Raw genomic sequence first — 21,341 nt, 5'->3', positions numbered from 1 at the left:
TCTACCCACTTATCTCCTATGGAAGTAGGGATGCTTAACTTATTCATTAAGCATTTGTTTAACAGATGTCTGTGGGCTAACTGACTAGGCAAGTCAATTGTTACCACCAACTCTTACTCCCTTTAAAGTTTCAGCTGATCTTATTTTTCAGATGAATTGTGTGCAGTGAAAATCCCCTTGTGTGTGTGTGTGTGTGTGTGTGTGTGTGTGTGTGTATGTGTGCACGCGTGTGTGTTGGGGTAGAGACTAAAGATCAAATCACTTATCTCCCTCATTTGCTTAAACAGGATCCCTCAGTGGATGCAGATACCCACTAGACTGACTGGCTAGCAAGCCCTGGGAATCCTCCTGTTCCAACGTCTCTGGTGCTGGGATTACAGGCATGTGCCACCATATCAGGTTTTTTATATAGATGTTGGAGATCTCATATAGGTCCTCAGACTTGCATGGTAAACACTTTACTGGTTGAGCCATCTCCCTAGCCCTTGAATAGCCTTTAGAAAGAGAGAAAGAGAGAAAGGAAGGAAGGAAGGAAGGAAGGAAGGGAAAAAGAAGCGAGAAGGCTTCTATTTGTGGTCAAAGATGTGTCTAGGGTACTTTGTCCTTCTCAGCTGTGAGAAATAGGCTTCTTGACGTCCAGTGAGAGTTCTCACTTTTTTTTCTTTTTCTGTGTAAGCTCCAAGAGAAGTCAATAACCAGGCTTAAAGTTTCTTGCTTTAGTAAATTTTATTTCATACTCATCAAAACAATGTGCTAATGCTTCATTCATAAATTTTCTCATCTATGTAATATGAGCCTCTTTATTCTCAGCTTCAATGAAAGAACTCAGCTCAGACCATGCTCTGGATCCAAATTCAATTTATTCCATATCATGGAAAACTAGATTTCTTTTGTAGGCCTGCCTCATGTTCCCCTTGAATTAAGTTAAATATATCAACCAATCAATAAATACATAAATAAACAGGCAAATAGTTGCCCATCAGAGGCCAGGAAGAAAAGACAGGCTTTCTCTATACAGAATGTGCCATGGTTTCTGTCAAGGTGGCTCTGAAAATGCAGGAGAGGTAAGAAAGACCTGGCTCTGCAGAGGACTAAAGAGTCCCCTGGACACAGAGCTGTCCCTTCATTGTGACAAGGTGAGTTCTGTCCTGGGGAAGGCATTAGAAATAGTCCAGACTATTTCTTGTGTCAGCACTAAGGGTTGAGGCTTCATCCAACACACATGGGCCTCCTAGGAAGATATGGATTCCATGGTGAAGTCAATTATATCCTGGCCGCTGTTGTTTCCCAGGAAGACAGGCTTATGTTCTGCTTGGGAGGTGCTGATGTACCAGTTGGGGAACTGCGCAGACTCAAACTCCACCTTGGATTTGATTTCTATCTTGTTGAAGACAAACCGCTTTTCCATCTTCTTCTTTGGGTATTGTTTGGGATCTAAACTCTGCAGAAAAATAGGAAGAAGAAATTTGTGTGTGTGTGCGTGACAGAAAGAATAAAGTTACCATGGTAGCCATGTTCTCAGGGCTGCCAGGGAGGAGACTGACGAACAGGTTGTGGGATTAGGGGCCACATTCTTGACTGTTGGACCCCATCTTTCTATCCAAGCATCAAAAGAACCCTTTGTTCTCTCTGAACCCAAAGCCCGAGGGGGGGGGGGATAATGGGTGGAAATATTTTAAAAAGTGGAAATTATATTAAAGCTTCCAAGACTACTTAGTTTCCAGGGACTTTGTCACATTTTTCCCCCTAAAGTATGAATGGCATCAGCTTTTGGTAGGAATGCTGCAAGACGTAGGAATGGCCCAGAGATGGATGGTGATTCCCAATAACTGAGTAGTTCTCCAAACTCTCCTCCATCAAATGAGAAAAGACAAAAACCAAAACCAAAACCAAACTGTAGCCACAGGCGACCTTCTCAGCCTTGACCCTGCATGATGTGTTGGGGGTCATAACAGTGGCAGGACATGATGAGATGAGAACAGCAAAATGGCTTCGTTTCTCCCACGGAGGGAGTGAGCTTTGCATGCATTTAAAAGTTATGCTCCTTTTATTCTATATTTATGTAACTTGTCGAGAAGACCTCCTACGTTTTCTGGAAGGCGGGGCAGGTGGATGTCTGAGAAGTACGGGATGGCTGAGCGGCTTAGGAGAACAAGGGGTTGTGGCTTCTCTGGCTTCACTCACCTCCAGCTGCAGGGTGGGCATGCCACCTTTCAGCACACAGGACAGGTACAGATTCTTCCCCTTGACTCCCAAGGCCACAGGTATCTTGTTGTTGCTTGTTTCCCCCTGCACGTAGCTCATGGAGAAGATCACTGCATGAAGGAGAGCAAACTGGGTCAAGGATACAGCCCTGCTTGGAGGTTGCAAGCCCCAGACTTGATAGACAAAGTCCATACAGTCCTCTGTGGGGACCCAGAAGGAGCTTCCCTGGGTACAGACAGGGCTTCACATAGATAGTAGCAAGGTCAGGAGGCTGCTCTAGGCTTTCCTCGGAACCTCTTAGTAGCGGTAATGAAGAGGGGAAAATGAGGCAACTTTTAAGCTCTAAGGAATGAAGCTCTTTCATTGGCAGACTGTGTGCCCATTAACATGAGAAGTTAATTTGGTCACCATGGAAACAGGTAAAGCTATGCTCCTACAAGCACTCAGGGCCAGCACTCTTTGAGGAATATAGAACAGCAAGTGGGAACAACTGGCTTAGCCGGGGGAGTGGCTTCAAAAAAGAGACCCATTTTGATCTTAGTCACAACAATCTCAGTGGGAGGCCCCTGGCCACTGCCATAGAGAAATATGATTATCTTCACTTGGACAAGAGCAACAGCTTCTTCCAAGGCTTCTAAGATCAGAAGCCAAGGAGAAGCCCGTGCCGTTGCTGTCAGCTGGTGCCCCCTTGCCACAGTGGCGTGGTGCCAGGTTCATCCCTCTATCTACAGATGCCCTCACCACACTTGAAACACTTGTTGTTATCAAAGAGAAATGTAAGTTCCTGATGGCCAGTAACTTTCCCTACAAGGAACCATGTGGTTTTGTGTGGGAAGGATGTCAGGGCAAGGGACAGGATTGGGAACAGAAATGGACATATCAATTTTCAACCACAGTTTAGCCTCAAAGTGAGGGAAATAGAACCCACAGGCAGTTATGGCATGGCCATCAAATGATTACACATTAATGGAGCATTTGCAATATGCTATTCCTATATCCCTATGTGACTAGACTGATAAGTGGTCATTCTATCTATCTATCTATCTATCTATCTATCATCTATCATCTATCTACATCTATCATCTATCTATCTATCTATCTATCTATCTATCTATCAATCATCTATCTACATCTATCATCTATCTATCTATCATCTATCATCTATCTACATCTATCATCTATCTATCTATCTATCTATCTATCTATCTATCTATCTATCTTTGCTGTTGTGTTCCATCTTAAAACACAGAGATCTAGTAAGCATCCAGGAGGCCAGGAAGGGACACCAAGGTGTGCCTAGTTACCTTGTTGGTTTATATTCTGCCCATTGAGGTGGAGAGCTTTCAGTTCACAGGGGTCAGACAGCACAAGGCATTTCTGTTGTTCATCTCGGAGCCTGCAGTGCAGCTGACGAATGGGAACATCAGCCACAAGCAGCTCGCCGTCCCAGTACTCACAGAGGAGGGGCTCTGAAAGTCGAAAGAACAGACATTGTTTAAGTAGACACTTAGAAGAGCAAGCCCAGTGAAGTGAAGCGGCAGAATTTGGTTTATTGCATGGCTTCTAAGCATTCAGAGTCAAGGTTCTATTCTAATTTTTGTGGGGCATAGAGGAATTGGAAGTGGGGTGAGCAAGAACACTGGATCTGGCACCATGAGACACCCTTCAGTTTATGGCCACTCACTATGGACTAGCAGTAGTGGTCCTTAGAGAGAATGTTGCTAGTAATAAGAATAGCCCATTAGGGACATTGCAAGACTTCAAACTCTAGTGGAAGCCAAAGTACTTAGAGAATGAATGGTCAAGTTGCAAATATGAGCATTGTTAAAACCTTCTTCTAAGTTAATTAGCTAGAGACCTAACTAATTCGCTTTGGAGACTTCCTTGCTTCCTTCTAATGATCGAAATGTCCACCATTAAGGGTCTTCCACCTGAGGAGGGAAGTTGCCTGCTAAGAGGTGGATGGAGAAGGAGCAGAGGAAGGTCCTCTGCGCTCATCAAGTACCTTCTTCAAAGATGGAGGAAAAGAAGGTTCTCAAGTCCTCATCCTGGAAGGTCCACGAGCAAGGGGCAGGAATGTTCCACAGCTTCTCCACAGCCACGATAAGTGACGCCACCTGCCTGAAGCTCTTGTTGAAATGCTGCTGGGAGATTTGGAGCTGGATGCTCTCGTCTGGAAAGCTCAGGTCAACAGCTTGGAAGCAGCTCTGTGGAGAAACCAGGCAGAGAGCACGTTAGGTCACCAGACCAGGAAACTCCTACATGAACCACAGAGAACTCCAGGGATCCCTGGAGATACCAACCTCTTAACCACAACCCCTCTGTCTCTGGAACCCAGAAGACTTAAGTGGCTTTCCCAGGGCACGTGACAACCAGACACAGGCTTCCTGGCATTTTCTATACCAAACCCCATTTCTACTTTATCTTTCTTGTACAGACCTCTCCTCACCGTAGAATTACACCCACTTAAAGCTTTCCTCTTTTGGAGTCCTCATTGCTCTAACACCACACTTTTTATTTCTCATGACAACGTGTTCGTGCTATCTTCTATCCACTTGCCATCCCTCAGCAAGCTCTCGACTGTTTCCCACACACCCCATCTCCTCAAAGGCATGTGGCAGACACTATAGACAGAGCTTCTGCCTGTGACATGTGCTATCCCTCTCCTGTTCTTCAGAGAAACACCACATTAAGGCCTAAGCAAAGTTGCCTTGAGGCATGACAGTAGTTTCGAAGGTTGAAGGACAGTGATGGATACTTGCAATAATATGAAGGGAAAACTGATCGGGAGAGAAGTTCCTGTCCAGAGCAAAGGCTCCCACCGAGAGCCCAGGCTTTAGAGCAGGCAGTGGGGCCACAGCCTGACTGAAAAAGTCCGGGGCTCCACCTAGGGCTGGGTTAATCAGTTATAATGGCCTTTAAAAGGTACTCATTTAAGACTGAGGACTGGATTTTGCAGCTGGGGAGGGCTGTCATGAACTTGAAGAAAAAAAAAGGTTGGAGAAAAGCAGTTGCCTGCTGACCCAGGCAGTGATTTGGCTGGGCAGATGCCACGCCACATTAGAGAGTTAGCCTGGAAAAGGGACAGGACAGCTGGGACGTCCACATGACTCTTCATGAGAGTGAGTCCGGGAAGTACCCACATGCTAGGATGGACTTGGCCAGCCCTGGAAACATCTCAGAACTGAAGGTTGTTGCAGAATGCCAACATCTCAGCGAGCTTCAGGCTCAGGCCCCATGTTTCTGAGATGAGAAAGGGCACAGTGCCCTGTCTGAGGTCACACAGCAGTTAAAGGTCTTGTCTAAGGTCACTATTTATTTTTTAAAAGATCCCAATTAATCTCTTTGTTTCTGTCACCGACTTCTTATTGTCTTAATATCTTCCCTAGGAAATAAGAAACTATTCTACGGTAGAGAAGTAAGATATGCCAACTCTCAAGGTTCCCCCTCTCTGTAAAGCTTCTGGAGTCTGACCAAGCGTTCAGAGCAGGCTTCATTCATTTTGAAAGGAGGACTTGATGTGTGTTGAAGACTTGACCGTCTTCCTAGCATAGAACACCATGATCACCATCGGCTGTTCTTGCTGAGTGACTGCAGCTTGGTGGAGCTGTGTGGGAGCTAGGTCAATGTGTGGGCTGTCTGTGTCTGTGTCGTTCTAAGAGGTCAACTGGCACCATCACAAATGCCCTTGGAGATAGGCAGTCCAGTGTCCCTCACCCTGTTTGGAGATTTTCCCATTCCAGTGCCCCTCCTCAGGTTGAGAGCTAAGACCCAAGTCTCACCTTCATCTTTTGGGGTTCGTCAACCTCAAAGAACAGGTCATTCTCATCACTGGAATGAAAACAGATGTTGGTTAAGTTATGTTCTTAGCAATATCTGCTTAGCAATACTATGCATACAAATCTTCATTGTTTAATAAGCCTACACATAGAGTACACCCAAAGCTACCTGAAGACTTATGGCAAGTTCTATAGTGTTGTGTAAGCCATAGTCTAGATGCAGACTCTGGACCAGGTAAGTGGGTACTCTTGGTGCTCTCTGTTGGATTCTAACACCTAAAATCTAGACTAGCAGAGTTAGCTAAAAATCTGAGCTCTTCCCCTTGCTTCCAAGCCAGACTTTGTAAATGGGTCTCTTGTCCTGTCCATGTGGAAGTTGCATCTGTAGGAATACCTGTAGTGACAACACCTAAGTCTCAAGGCTGGACTTGGTAGACACATTAATGACAAATAAGGCTTTACTCCAGGTTGACTTGAATTCTGACAGCCATCGAAGGATTGTCCCCAGTCTGGGGGAAAATCTGGCCTCTGAGTGTAGACAACCCTTCATTCCTGAAATCAGAGCCCTGGACACATGACCCCTCTCCAGCTCCCCACTGACCTCTGGAAAGCTGCCATTTCACTGTTGAGTTCAGGAACAGTTGCCATGGCTGCTTCAGACACCTGAGTGAAGAGAGAAAGTGAGTGGCTATTCACAGTGTTATTTCCCTGAGGGCTACCTTCATTTGTATCTCTCTCAGCTCTAGTTCAGAGCGGGCATGGAAATCTGGTCTCTGAGGACCTCTGAGGAATGAATGAATGAGCTGAGGAGCTGTCGTCTGGGTCTAGAACAGTGGCTCTCAGCCTCTCACAGGGGTCACCTAAGACCACCGGAAAGCTCAGATATTTACAGTACGGTTCACAGTAATAACAAAATTACAGTTATAAAATAAAATAATTTTATGTCTGGGGGTCAGCACAACACAAGGAACTGTATTAAAGGGTCACAGCATTAGGAAGGTTGAGAACACTGCTCTAGAAGAAAGCAAGAACTGACATAGACCCTGAACAGAAACAACTTTCGAGGAGACAGATACCACTTAGATGTCAGCTGCTATATAAACAGCATTCATTTCCAGAGTATTTCACAAGCCATAGCCTTATAGCTATTTAAAAAAAAAACAGTATAGAGAGAGGGAGGGAAAGAGGAAAGAGGATGGGGATGGGGGAAAAAAGAGAGAGAAAGAACCCCTCTCTGAGGACTTAGTTGTGAGAGGGAAACCTTACTTGCACAGGAAGCCTGGCTGGAGAGGAGTCCTGATCAACCTGTTCAGCCTCGAACCACTGCACGATTTGCTGTCCGCTAGTTCTCCTCGCGGCTTTATAGTCTTCAAAAGCAGAAGTGAGGAGCTGAGAAATTTTCCCTTGGGTTAGCTGATTTCACAACCACGCCGAAGGTGCAGGAAGGGAGAAGCTTGATGGGAACTCCGAGGGGACGGGGCTGTTGTTACCCTGCAGAAATACTTTCTAATCCCTGGAAGTGCAAGGGGTGGCAAACCATGACACATTTGCAAGTGTGTCACTGTGGAAACAGGCATCATTTTTCTCCGAACTATGGTGCAGATGGGGGTCAATATTAAAATACTGGGTTTTCCTGGGATAGCTGAACGCTTTCGGTTAGGATGTCTGAAAAAAAGGACAAGGCAGCTGCATGCTCACTAATCTATTACCTCTCTCGCCTCCCAGCTGATGTTTGATCACCGTGTGTGATGCCCCTCCAATAGTCCTCCTGGTCTGGCTTGAGAGACCCTGTGCTCTACTGCAGAAGCCCTCCATCAGTTGTGTTGACAGGGATGTCTGGAGAGACATTTGCCCTTTCTTATATGGGGCAGGGACACACAGTATGCAGGCATCTGTGTAGACTGGCCATAGGGTAAGGGAACCCTGGAGGCAAGTTTATGCACTCCGGTACCATCAGGGAGCTAGGTGCCCCAGCCAGTCTCATGATGAAACCCTATCAGTGCTTTGTGGTCATCAAAATGAGCCTGAATTAAGCTGTATCATCTAAGGTGGTGAATTAGGCATATAATATTCACAATCATAGCCCATCTTGGAAAGTGTAGAGATAGTCGTTGCTTAAAAAATGTTTTGGCAAATGTTATGGAATATTAGTTAAAGATGTGTTACACTTGTTTATGCGATGGAATATTTGTTTAATGATGCAAAGATATATTACACCCTTCTATGTTGCATTTGTTTAACTCTGTGAAGTTGTGTTACTTTGCCTGTCTAAAACACCCGATTGGTCTAATAGAGCTGAACAGCCAATAGTGAGGCAGAAGAAAGGATAGGCACAGCTGCCAGGCAGAGAGAATAAATAGGAGGAGAAAAGCAAGAAGAGAAGGAGAGGAGGATGCCAGGGGCCGGCCACCTGGTCACACAGCCAGTCATAGAGTAAGAAGAAAAGAAAGCTATAGAAAGATAAAAATCTCAGAGGCAAAATGTAGTTAAGAGAGACGGGATAATTTAAGTCAGAAACTATGACTAGAAGCAAGCCAAGCTAAGGCTGGGGATTCATAAGTAAAAATAAGTCTCCGTGTACTTATTTGGGAGCTGGGTGATGGGCTCCCAAAGAGTAAAAACAAACAAACAAAAAACCTACAGGCAAATTCTTGTTTCTCTAAGATTCTGGGGAGTTCAAATCTCTTGATAATACCAAGCATTGCTGCACTGTTAACTCAGAGAGCAGCAGAGTGCCTGCCCAGGGCCAGTCTTCCTGCCTGGATTGAATGAGCAACTAGGTCATCTGAATGATGCACACAGTTCCTTGGGCACAGCTATGGTACAGTCGTCATTATAGAGTCCTCAGTGGAAACCTAACTCATTCTCTGGTCCCTCAGAGAGTCTATGAACGCCAATAGAACCAAGTCTAGCACAGTGCCTGGCATATGAATGCAGACAGGGCCGGGCGGTGGTGGTGCAGGCCATTAATCCCAGTACTCGGGAGGCAGAGGCAGGTGGATCTCTGTGAGTTCTGAGGCCAGCCTGGGCTACAAGAGCTAGTTCCAGGACAGGATCCAAATCTACAGAGAAACCCTGTCTTGAAAAAACAAACAAACAAACAAACATGCAGGAGGGGGCTGGCTTGGGGAAGCAGGAATTTGACAGTGTGTTCATTCAAATGAGCTTGTCCATTGTATGTTTTGGGTACTGAGCTTATTCTTCAGCACTCAAGAAAAATATGCAGAGAGCATTGCAAGCACGAAGACACCAGACTCTACTGTGAAACAAGGTTTGCACACCTAGCGGCCTTCTTTTGGTTAATTTGGCTCCCAGTATCTCAATTTCAAGAAAGCAAATAGAAGAATCCCATCTTTGATCAACTGAGTTTGATTTGAAATCTGAAGACAGTTTAGGGTTTCAGTTTCATCTGAGTTTGGTGAACAACAATCAGTTATCAGCACTGAGACCTTCAAAACTTAATTAATCAATTGTCTGGCTAGACTTGGTGGAGGCTCGGTGGTGCACGCCTTTAATCTCAGCACTTGGAAGGCAGAGGCAGGTGGATCTCTTTGAGTTTGAGGCCAGCCTTGTCTACAAGTTTTGCTCCAGGATGCCAAAGCTGTTACACAGAGAAATCCAGTCTCAAAAAAAACCAAAAAACCAAAACCACAATAACAAAAAGGACCCTGCTATTGCCTTTTTCAGGTAGTGGTGGCACATGATATTATTGTTGTAAACTTTCTTTTTATTTATTCTACGTGTCTTTTTCATCACATATCTTGATCTCTTTCATTTCCCCATCCCTTCGAATCCACCCTCTGCACCTCCTGCAAATACAACAAAATTTAAGAGAAAAAAAAGGGGGGGGGGATTCTCATCATGGAAGCTGTACTGTGACACAGTGAGTCACACAATAAATTCCTTTGTCCATAAATCTTTACTTGAAAGTGTTCATTGCAAAGAGCCACTAGTCTGGCTCAAGGCCTCTGATTTCTACTACACCATCAATGCTGGGCTCTCACTGGGGCTCTTCCTGGATGTCCTGTTGTTGCCCTGTGCTGTGGAGATCCTGCAGCTTTGGGTCTGCGGGTCAGGTCCCTTCACGTGCTCCAGCAGATCATAGTTGTGGTGGATGGCTCCAGCAGATCATAGTTGTGGTGGATGTTGGGGCAGACCAAGTTAACCCTGGTTCTAGGCCTGGACAGCTGCAGGGTTGGTCTGCCAGTCAGTTCTCCCCTGTCCTCACCACCAGGGTGAGCTCTCCAGCATTGCCCCAGCTAAATCACCTCTTGTAGCAAGAGGGAGGTGTGAGCCAGTTCTGCTCTCATGCGCTCAGGGTCTACTCTCTCACCCTTACACCATCAGGGTCTGTTATTGCCCAGGGGAGGTACAGGGACCACTCTCCAGAGTGCTGCAGCTGGTGAGGGGCAAGGACAGCCCTCCGGCTCTTATGACCCCAGGGCCAGCTCCTTCCTCCGCCTGTCTTAGGCGTTGATGGGTGGAGGGTGCAGAGGGGGGCATTTCTCCTCCAGCCATGCCGCCACATGTCAGATGAGTAATGGGGACAGCCCTCCCCTGCTCACAACAACAGGGCTGGGTCACCCTTACCTCAGACCACTGGGCGACTATGCTGTGCTGCATAGGCAAGGGGCCGGGCTCACTTTCCTGTAGCTAGTAAGGGGGAGGGTCAAGTCTCTTATCTGTTGCAGGAGGTAAGGGGTGAGGAGTAAAGGGGACATCTCTCCTCCTCCCACACTGCTGCTGCAAGACAGACAAGTAGTGAGGGCAGCTCTCCCATGGTTACAGCTTCAGGGGTCGCTCAGCCACACCTGGGCTCCATTGTGTTGCCCAGGCAGGATGCAGGGCTTACTATCCCCAGTGTTGTAGCTGGTGGGGGTCAGGGACAACTCTCCCATTTTTTATGATCACAGGGCCAACTCTTCTACCTGCCTCAGGCATTGGTGGGTGGGGGGAGGAGGAGGAGGGCAACTTTCCCCTGTCCATGTTGCCCCAAAACTGAGGTGTAGTGGGCAGTTCTCCCATGCTCACAACTTTGGGACCGGCGCACCCACACCTCTGCTAACAGGATTGTCTCTGTTGTGCAGCTCTGATGAGGGTGGCACATGTTTTTAAACCCAGCTCTCAGGAGGCAGAGGGAGACAGATTCCTGTACATTCAAGGCCAGCCTGATCTACAGAGCAAGTTCCAGGACAGCTAGGGCTACACAGGAAAACCTTTTCTCAAAAAAAATTAAAAACAGTATTTAGTATCTGGTCCCATAGACAGTTCAGAGTCTTGCTGGGCCATCTGGTATGCTTATCTCTTCTGCCTTCGCAGGATCCATATTTCTAATTAATCACTGGCATCCAAACCTGCCTGGAGGGACTGCTACCTTCCTCAGGGCCTTTGTGCAGGGCCGGAGGGCCAGATGATTTTGTGGGCTGTCCTGACTGAGAATATCAGAGACACTTTTGGTCTGTTGATATGAGCTGGGCAAAGCCAGAGACAGGACAGAAGGTTTATGAGGGGTCTGAGCATCAACTCCCAGTCCTTTCTCCCTGGGTGGCTTGTCAGGAACCTTGAGCTTAGTCTAATTAAGCTCCTCACCGTCTTCTAGTTATAACAGTCCCCAAACCCTGAGCCTGACAGCGGAGAGGAGCCTCAGGGACTGGCAGGATCCGGTGGGACCATATGAATGAAGACAAATTGTCATTTAAACGTCACTAACAGATGAAGAAACTGAGAGGAGGGGATGAGTGTGATTTGTCCAGTGCAACAGTGTGGTTGAAGATTCTTTTTCTTCTCTAGGGAAATTTTGGAACCATGGGGCAATGACTTTGGTCCTCTCTTTTTCTGTCAGACCTCATCCTGTCTCTGTGACTTAGACTCCAAGCCTCCTCCCTTGCCATATGGAGCAGGCAAATTGCACAATCTGTGTATCAAACCCTGTACCTTAGGCCATATATCCTTCGGGTTCTCAATGAGTAGAAAATAAGTCACTCTAGGAATGATTGTACTGGGGGGTGTGGTATAGTGATGACGGTGTTGATGACAGTGGGGACCAAGGAAATGAACAAAGCAAAAGAGGAAGTTGGCAATGCCAGGATGGAAGTGGGTGCTCTAACTTTTAGGGGGAATTCTTCAGCTTTTGACTCACGCAACCTTTTCCAGCTGTAAGATTTCTTCTATCCTGGTATCTCATGCCACCAAGACAGAGGCAGGCATTTCTTCAAAGCAGCAAGTGCCTTGGCACCTGTCTTACTTATCTTTCTATTGCTGTGATAAGTATTAATAATTGCACTCTGCAGCCCAGTCTGGCCTCACAGTCACGGCAATCCTCCTGCACCTGTGTCTCCCAAAGACCAAGATTACAGGCACGAGCTCCCATACCCATTGAGGTGTGGTCTACATTGGGTGCTTCCTTCTTTGTTTATCTTCTTGATCAGAACAGAACGAAGCAATTTCTACCCCTACTCCTTTCCCAAGACCTTGTCTCATTCTTGGACTTGGTGTTCTAGCACAGTTCTCAGGGATCTATTTTCTCTCATCTTTTCTGTACTTGCTGGTTTTATGTTAACCTGACACAAGCATCGGAGAGTCATCGGAGAGGAGGGAGCCTCAGTTGAGAAAATACCTCCATGAGATCTGACTGCAGGCAAGTCTGTAGGGCATTTTATTAATTGGTGATTTATGGGGGAGGGTCTAGCCTATTGTGGGTGGTACCATCCCTGGGAAGATGGTCCCAGGTTCAATAAGATAACAGGTTGAGTAAGCCATGAGGATCAAGCCGGGAAACAACACTCCTCCATGGCCTCCACATCAGCTCCTGTCTCCAGGTCCCTGCCCTGCTTGAGTTCCTATCTCAACCTACTTTGGTGATGAACTGTGATGTGGAAGCATTCGCTGAATAAACCCTTTCCTCCCCAAGTTCCTTTGGTCATGGTATTTCATTACAGCAATAGTAATCAAAACTAAGACAAATTTTGGTACCAGGATTTTGGGGTATTGCTGCGACAGACCTGTTCATGTTGTTTTGGGGAAGACTGTGGAAGGACTTTGGAACTTTGTGCAAGAAAAATCACTAAGTGTTCAATACTTGTGAGCTGTTCTTCAGGACCTTGGACGATAAGAATGCTGAGGGCAATGCAGACAATGGAGGTCTGGCTTGTGAAGTTTCAGAGGGAAGTTTAATGACTCTATTGAGGACCACAGTTATTTTTTTTAATTACATCACTGTTTGGCCAATAACTTAATTGTATTCCTTGCTAGCTCTTACATCTTGAATCAACCCACTTCTATTAATCTATGTATTGCCACGAGGCTGTGGCCTACCCGTAAGGTTCTATCTGGTGTCTGTCCCCTTTGGCAGCTACCAGCTACATGGTGTTTCTCTGACTCACCTACTCTCTCTCTCCATCTCTGTTCTGATTTCCTTCCTGAGTTTACTCTGCTAAGCCATTGGTTGAAACAGCTTTATTTATTATCCAATAAAAGCAACACATATACAGAAGGATATCCCACTTCATCTCCTCTTTTCTGTCTAATTAAATAGGAAGGTTTTAACTTTAACATAGTAAAATTACATATACTAAAACAGGTTCAAGCAAGAATTACAGTTACAATATGTAGTCTATTTGTACTTAGCAAAATTAAAGAAAATAGATCATCATCTGTTTTATTTTTGTGAGTCTAAAGTTTCATACTTAATTTATCTTTTATCATAACTAAGGAAAATTATAACCATTTATCTTCAACTCCATCAAAGATTCCAGAAGGATATAATGTTACCTAAGTAAACAGGAAGTGCACTGTAAGCAACTTCCAAAGTTCTAGAAGTGACAGAGACATCTTGCTGCCTAGACAGTCATCCAAAGTTCTTCTATAATGTAGGTCTTTGAAGTGCTGAAGATCATCTATCTAACTGAAATATATCTCTAAATATCTAGAAAACCTAACTAATATGACTGCAAATTTGGCTATGATAAACAACTATCTATTAATCTAATTTTTAATTATGCATTACATTTTTTTTAATTTTTTTATTAAGAAAAGAAGAAAAAAAACATAAACAAAAAACAAGTTTCCACCTCCTCCCAGCCTCCCATTTCCCTCCCCCTCCTCCCACCCTTCTCCCCCTCCTCCCACCCTTCTACCCCTCCTCCCACCCTTCTACCCCTCCCCCCACTCCTCTCCCCCTCCCTCTCCAGTCCACAGAGCAGTCCGGGTTCCCTGCCCTGTGGTAAGTCCTAGGTCCTCCCCCCTCCGTCCATATCTAGGAAGGTGAACATCCAAACTGGCTAGGCTTCCACAAAGCCAGCACATTAAGTAGGATCAAAACCCCGTGCCATTGTCCTTGGCGTCTCATCAGCCCTCATTGTTCGCCATGTTCAGAGAGTCCGGTTTTATCCCATGCTTTTTCGGGGTCACAGTCCAGCTGGCCTTGGTGAGCTCCCAGTAGATCAGCTCCACTGTCTCAGTGGGTGGGTGCACGCCTCGTGGTCCCGACTTCTTTGCTCATGTTCTCCCTCCTTCTGCTCCTCCTTGGGACCTTGGGAGCTCAGTCCAGTGCTCCAGTGTGGGTCTCTGTCTCTGTCTCCATCCATCACCAGATGAAGGTTCGGCAATTTGGTCTACTTCCCTTAGCCAAGAGGATAACTATATGTTTTTCCTTGGGTTCACCTTCTTACTTAGCTTCTTTAGGTTCACCTATTGTAGACTCCGTGGCCCTAATTTATGGCTAGAAACCAATTATGAGCGAGTACATCCCATGTTCATCTTTTTGGGTCTGGGACACCTCACTCAGGATAGTGTTTTCTATTTCCATCCATTTGCATGCAAAATTCGAGAAGTCATTGTTTTTTACCGCAGCGTAGTACTCTAGCGTGTATATATTCCATACTTTCTTCATCCATTCTTCCATTGAAGGGCATCTAGGTTGTTTCCTATGCATTACATTTTTAAGTGAGCTTCACAAACACAGTACCTTAAACAAGAGCAGAAATACATATACACAATATAACAAATCAACCTTAAATTTGTATCAATAGACCAAAGTCCATACCAATGCAAAGTATTCATCTCTATATCATATCCCCCTTTAAATAAAAACACACATTTATAAACAACCATTTGGGGAATTTGGGTGTTGTTTTCTCTAAACTTCTTCCTGCTGTTTGTTGGGTGAAGTATTTTTAGGGTTCAAGGAGACCTTTCGGGAGGGTCTTGTTCCATCAAACCACATTAGCCTGGAAGGAATCCACAGGTTTTCATCTTCCATGGAAACAAAAGCAGACCCTCTTTTCCAAAGCAACGTATCCTTAGACCCATATTTTGAAGTCAAGATACTTTTATCTTGGTTTAACTTAGTAGCCCCCATAATCAAATGTCTCTCTGCAGTCAAAATTTCAAATAAAGCACAATAATATACATAATCCAGGCTCTCTGTGTATTTTCCATCTTTACATGGTTTATTTTTTTACTCTATTACTTTTTAATATTTATTTTATTATCTTATTGATATATTAGCTCTATCTCTCTTGGCCTTCCAATATGGTGGAGGTATTTTTACTGCCAGCTCTGGGACTGCTGGTGGGAGCCATGCTCACCACATTGACTCTGGGAAGCACAGTGCAGCACGTAAACCTTTTATGTCTGAGTAAAAGGTAAATCTGCCATGCAGCATGCTGCTTGCCCAGGTGAGAGTGCTGAGGGGCAGGCATGCTCTCAGCTACTTTTCTCCTAACCCCAAGTGGGCATACAATCATTCAGACCTGAAGTGTGTGACTGATCAGGCAGGTTAGAGCCCCAAATATATAGGCGCCATTTTGTAGGCGGAGAATGCTCTTTCGTTCCCTGCCAGACCTGAATAAACACACAGAAACAGTATTAATTACAACAGTCTTTGACCAATAGCTTAGTAATATTCCTTGCTAGCTCTTACATCTTGAATTAACCCATTTCTATTAATCTATGTATTGTCACAAGGCTGTGGGTTACCAATAAGGTTCCGTCTGGAGTCTGTCTACTTTAGCAGTTACGTGGCATCCAGGACCACAGTTATTTTGAATTTTGTGGTCCTGGTTAGCTGAGGCTGAAGAATTAGCTGTGATTAACAAGATACCAGAACTACTGAAGTGAAGCCTTCGCTTTGCTGAGATGCTCCATGTTGGTTAGCTAGAGCTGAGAAATTAGCAGTGATTGAGAAGTGACCAGCATTGTTGAGGTGAAACCTCCTGGAAAGTGTTTCCTGAGAGGTAGCACACAGAAGCTGTGTTCCAGAGATAGCCAAGGTTGTACCTCATGCTGGCAGCCAAATTTGGTCATGTATACCATCCAGGGGGTGGGTACTGGTTTTGAAGCAGGAAGGGGTCATGGAGAGCAGTTGAGGCTTGACTCTGTGAGAGACTATTGGAGAAGGAGCAGTTTCAGTGGTGGCTGAAGGCCCAGGAATGAAGGGGTCATGCAAAGACATTGATGCTTGTCATCATGAAGAGGGACCAGGAGAGGCTATTGGTGAGAGTACAGCCCAGATGCAGAAGACCCCAGTATTTTGGAGTTGCCAGTACCATGGAATGACCACCAAGAACAGTAGCAGCATGGGGTGGAGCCAGCTAGAAGCTAGAAGACGAGCTGTGTGTTGCAGAGAGCAGAGCCAGAGAAGTGACCCAAGCCCCTTGGAGAAGCCAGAAGATGATGAGTGGGTTCCACACATTAGACATTACATTATTTACACTTTTTCTTTCTTTCTCTCTTTTTAATCTTAAGGGATTTAGAAATTTAGGATTAGGCACTATGATCCTCAGAAATTTTTACTTGTTTGCTTCACAATGATCTTTTAATTTAAAAAGTGTTATTTTTATCATATATGTGAATGAGTATGTTGCTTGAATGCATATGTGCACCATGTCTGTGCAGTCCTGCAGAACTCCTGGGACTGGAATTGCAGGTGCTGATGAGCCACCATGTAGACGCTGGGACTTGAACCACAGTCCTCTAGAAGAACAATTGGTGCTGTTCAGTCAACCCTCCAGTTCTGTTTTGCACTAAAAATATTATTATTATTATTATTCATTGTCGTGTATGCATGGTGTGTGTGGTTGCATGCATAGCACGCATGTGACAGTTGTGTGTTTATGGTGTGTGTGGTTGCATGCATGGCATACGTGGCAGTCAGAGGGCAACGTTGTGCAGTTGTTTCTCTTTTTGTGAGTTCTGGGGATTAAACTCAGGTCGCCAGGCCTGCATGGCTAGTGCCTTTACCCACTAGGCCATCTCATTACTTGTGTATTGTGGTTTTGAAGCAGCCTCACTGTTGAGGTTGACTTTGAATTCAGGCTCCTTTGTCTCAGCCTCTCAAGTGCTGGGATGACGTGGCCGTCCACAATCTTCAGCTTCAAGGCCTCTGCTCCACCTCTCAGGACATTATCTCCGGTTAGCCCACTCCTTGTTTTGGACCCAAGAGCTCAGAAAAGGTGCAGACAGGTTCCAGTGAAGAGTCTCTTTTCCTCCCTTATCTAGAGTTAGAGGAACTTAAACAAAGGAACTAATATGTGAGCCTTGTAATATGTGATCCCCAATATGTTTCACTTGATGGATGAGCTGTCACTATACCTCTGAGAGAGCACTGAAAGCTTGACTTTCCTTTATATCCAAGAGCAATAGCTCTAGGTGGGTAGCTGCATGGCTTTCTTCTCAATTTCCTTTTTACTGTGGGTGAGAAATGCCACGAACATGGGGCTGTGCTACTACTTATCTGAGGGTTCTGGAAATATTTGTCACAAACGGATTGCTTTATTCTCAATGTGTTTGAGTGTTTTGTCTGCAGGTAAGCATGAGCACCATGTATATGTCTGACGTCTGTATGGGTTAGAAGAGGGCAATGGAACTTTGAATGGAGTTTCAGACAGTTGTGAGCCACCGTGTAGGCTCTGGAAGGGAATCTGGGTCCTCTGTGAGGGCAACCATATCTCCAGCATTGCTGATACCTTCTGAAAGGGTGGATGGTTTTTGTTTCGGGTGAAGGGACTCAGTTCTGCTATTGCTTCAGAAGAGCAGCTGTCCGTTTTGCATACTTTAATGGGAGCACAGCACAGAAGTCCTGGCACCCTCAGCTCTCCAGAGAAAGCAGGATGCTAAGCACACAGGATTGGCCCCTCAAAGGAATGGACAGACATAAAGTCTCTTCTTCCATCCAGAAAGCTGGGAATTGGAGGTGATTCATAGCCTGTTGATTTGTATTTTCTGTTGGACCAGCCATATCAAGCCCCTATAACCAGGACCAGAGGAGGCTAGTAAGCTAAATGACCTTTATAGTCAAGGGCTTCCCAAGCTCCCACAACCAGGAATGGAGATACCTAATTGTCTAAAAAGCCCTTACATTAACTGTATAGCCAGAGATTTCCACAACCAGGACCAGAGATGGCCAACAGCCCCAAAATGATCCCTACACTACCTGTATGACCAAAGTGAGGCCAGACTCTTCCTTAGGCCCTTAAACTAGTGCAGGTAGCCTATCTCTAGAAACCACCTTCTTGTAAGAAATGACATGTAGCCTGAGTTGAGTTTTCATATAATTATGCCTTCTTGGGCACCGGGGATTATATTATACCACGAAATTTATTCCCCAAATTTTACACTGTTTTGAAGATGTTGGCAATGAACCGGTTGGCATCAGACCCCTCAGGTCTCTGACCCAGGGTGATGATCTGAATTGGGTTTTCGTTCTCACCTCTTTGTGGTTTGCTTCCCTGCCTGGACACCTGCGGGGTCCCCTCAGACTTCAATGGATTTGTCTGCTTGTCTTAGGTTGCAGTCTCTGTCTTAAGCCATTGCATTGTATCAGTTTTTTTGAATGCAAACTAGAAATAATAGTTTTTTTTTTATGGAGTGCCTAGTTAAAATCAGCCATCCCTCCCCTCCCCCCGGCATCATCTCAGTCTCCGTAATGACTTCTAAGTATTACCTAGCAATGCTCTATGGCACTGTTACCTGCTTTACCACTTATTGACCCCTTCTCTTGTCTGCACAGAACCCATCTCTGGATTATTTTCTCAAAGAACTGATCATATTCTAAACGGCACTGTGGGTAGATAGACACGTCTCTGCAATTCTGCGCAAGTATTTCTACAAAGTGTTGTTAACACTGGGGCGGGCTCCGTTCCATGCCTCTCCTCCTTGCCTTTCTGTGGGTGACGTGTGAATCCACGCTTCTTTATTTGTCTCTCAGGGCAACCCTGGGACTTTCCACATCAGCCGTCAGTTGCTTTCCTTCCCTTTTCCGAGTTTCTTCCTTATTCCACTTCACTTCCTCACCTGTGACTGGCAACCTTGTTTATGGCTTTGCTTTGTCTCTTTGGTTTCACTTTCTCTGTTAAAAAAAAAATCTCTTTAGAGCTTTGGTCTTTGGGATTATATTTTGTATGAACTTGCGGCCCTCATATCTATGATAAAATATTTCGAATGTATCTAGTCTCTTCTCATCTCTCTGGTTATTGCATCATGGGAGGTGATTTGGCCATTTCCCTCCAGGACATTGTTAATTTCACTTTCCAGTTAACGTCTTCCTTTTTGGATGAAACAATGTTTTCTATCTTGAAGGAGAGAAGGTTTTCACCAGGCCCCCTCAGAAGTTGCTGGTGTCTTAAGGAAGGTGAGGACTAGGCTGAAGGCTCTAATGACTGAGCAGTGTGGAGTGGAGGCGTCTGATGGTGGGCAGGTGTTAATCCTTCCCATGAAAACAAGACTCAGAATTATGGGTAGATAGCCTAGAATTCACCAGGCTCTGAATCGGGGTTCCTTTCTTTATCTGACATTAGAGGCTTAGACCATCTATCAATATCTCAAGGACATCAGTGAGATAGTCACCCAGGGACCATTCTTAAAAATGCATTTTTCATATGTTGTGATGCTTGGCATGATGTCCCAGGAAAGAAATACCAACATTAGTAGTGATTAAAAATGACCCTTCTTAAACTTTTTGTATTATATACAGTCATTTTCGTTTGGAATATGAAAGTGTTAAGTAGGTATGAAAGTGTAGTGTGTTTGGAAGAGTGAAAAGTGGAAGACTTCTGTTTTCCATGCCTCACTTCCTCTTTCCTGGAGAACTTGCCTCCACCAGAAATCTTGTCCTCGCCGTCACTGCCACCGTCTGGATGTATCCATGCATCCCAAGCCTACCGTCCATGGATTAGGCTGTTCTTTTTGTGTAGGCAGACTTCTCTCCGTCCCTGCTTCCTGCTACATTGTACTCCAAGGTTGTCTGTCTCCCTTTTCACCACTGCTATTTAAATCGTATGCGGCTTGAATCCCTTTGTTGCCATGGAAACCTCACTTACTTTCTACAATGCCTCAGAGCTGTATCCAATCGGCAGGTCTGTGTGAACAGGTCTAAAGATGTACGTGGTGTGCGAAACCTACAGTGGCTCCCAGGTTCAGGTTCTTCTCTCCTCGCCTGTGCTTCAGCCTTTCTCAGCATGTTACTTCTGGCTTCTGTGTTTTTGTACAACCTGTGGTCCTGCTAAGAACATTCTCTGTAGTTTGGGCCTACTAAGTCCTTCAAGATTCACCTCACGCTTTGCCTGTCCGTGACAAGCCAGGTGGTGGATGCTCTCCATCCGTGTTCCTCAGGGAACTTCTGTCATGAAGCTTCATTTGTAAGTGTACTACATTGGGCGGGATATCCCTGATTGTAGCTGTGATCGGAACAAGACAATATTCTGTGAACGTGACTGACCAAATAAACGAAAATCAGGCACAGCCTTGCCACCACCACGCCTGGCTTCCACTGGGGACTAGTTTCCTGACAAATAGGATTTCCTTAGGGAATAAATACTTCTAAGTCAGAAGCAGAAACTCATGGGCACACGATGTCCAGCTCAGAATATACTATACCCCAAAGAATTCCTTGATGTGGATGACTGGTGGACCCCACGGACTTTCAGATTGAGGCTCTGGTTCTGATAAGCAACTTTTATCTTCTTGAATGAAAAGAGAAGAAAGGCGTATTGGAGACCATCTTGCTTCCCTGGCTTGCATCAGAAAGGTGTTCTACTTAACTGGGAATTCTGCATCTTTTACAAAGTTCCTTGGGGAGATTTCTAAATGCCTTTGAGAAGATTAGGAAACTTAACATCAATGTGCTGATGGCATGCCAAGGAAATGAAATATAAGGGAATGATGTCATCTATCTGTCGGTCCATTCGTCCGTCTGTCTGTCCGTCCATCTATCCATCCGTCCGTCCATCCATCCATCCATCCATCCACCCATCTAAGCACTGTTTGATGTGTGTGTCCATGCGTGCACACATATGCATACATGTATGTGTATTCATAAGGGAAAAGGACCTATACTATATAAGACATGTATACCCGGCC

The 21,341-nt window shown here is 45.2% G+C and overlaps 1 protein-coding gene across 1 annotated transcript; it reads right to left on the bottom strand.

Moving 5' to 3' along the window:
* Positions 1-775: 775 nt before the first annotated feature.
* Positions 776-6,632, bottom strand: Il1b (interleukin 1 beta). The gene is made up of 6 exons (XM_041670988.1): positions 6,586-6,632; positions 5,988-6,036; positions 4,211-4,412; positions 3,510-3,674; positions 2,185-2,315; positions 776-1,441 (listed from the first exon to the last, which is right to left on the bottom strand). The coding sequence occupies exons 1-6, from the start codon at positions 6,630-6,632 to the stop codon at positions 1,232-1,234; spliced, it is 804 nt and encodes a 267-aa protein (XP_041526922.1). The 3' UTR covers positions 776-1,231.
* Between the last annotated feature and the right edge of the window lie 14,709 nt (positions 6,633-21,341).

This window comes from Microtus oregoni, unplaced genomic scaffold (assembly GCF_018167655.1).
Source record: "Microtus oregoni isolate MIOR12 unplaced genomic scaffold, Mior012 000020F_ref0000438, whole genome shotgun sequence".
NCBI lineage: Eukaryota > Metazoa > Chordata > Mammalia > Rodentia > Cricetidae > Microtus > Microtus oregoni.
Note: the sequence above shows the minus strand (reverse complement) of the source record. Positions and strands in the feature narration are given on the sequence as shown.

What these genes read in the sequence shown, in the direction of transcription:
- Il1b (XM_041670988.1), bottom strand. Translation starts at nt 6,632, where the DNA reads ATGGCAACTGTTCCTGAACTCAACAGTGAAATGGCAGCTTTCCAGAG. An exon ending in GAAATGGCAGCTTTCCAGAG is followed by an intron (nt 6,037 to 6,585) that starts GTCAGTGGGGAG and finishes TTTTCATTCCAG; the next exon opens with TGATGAGAATGACCTGTTCT. An exon ending in GCAGAATATAAACCAACAAG is followed by an intron (nt 2,316 to 3,509) that starts GTAACTAGGCAC and finishes TCCTTCATGCAG; the next exon opens with TGATCTTCTCCATGAGCTAC.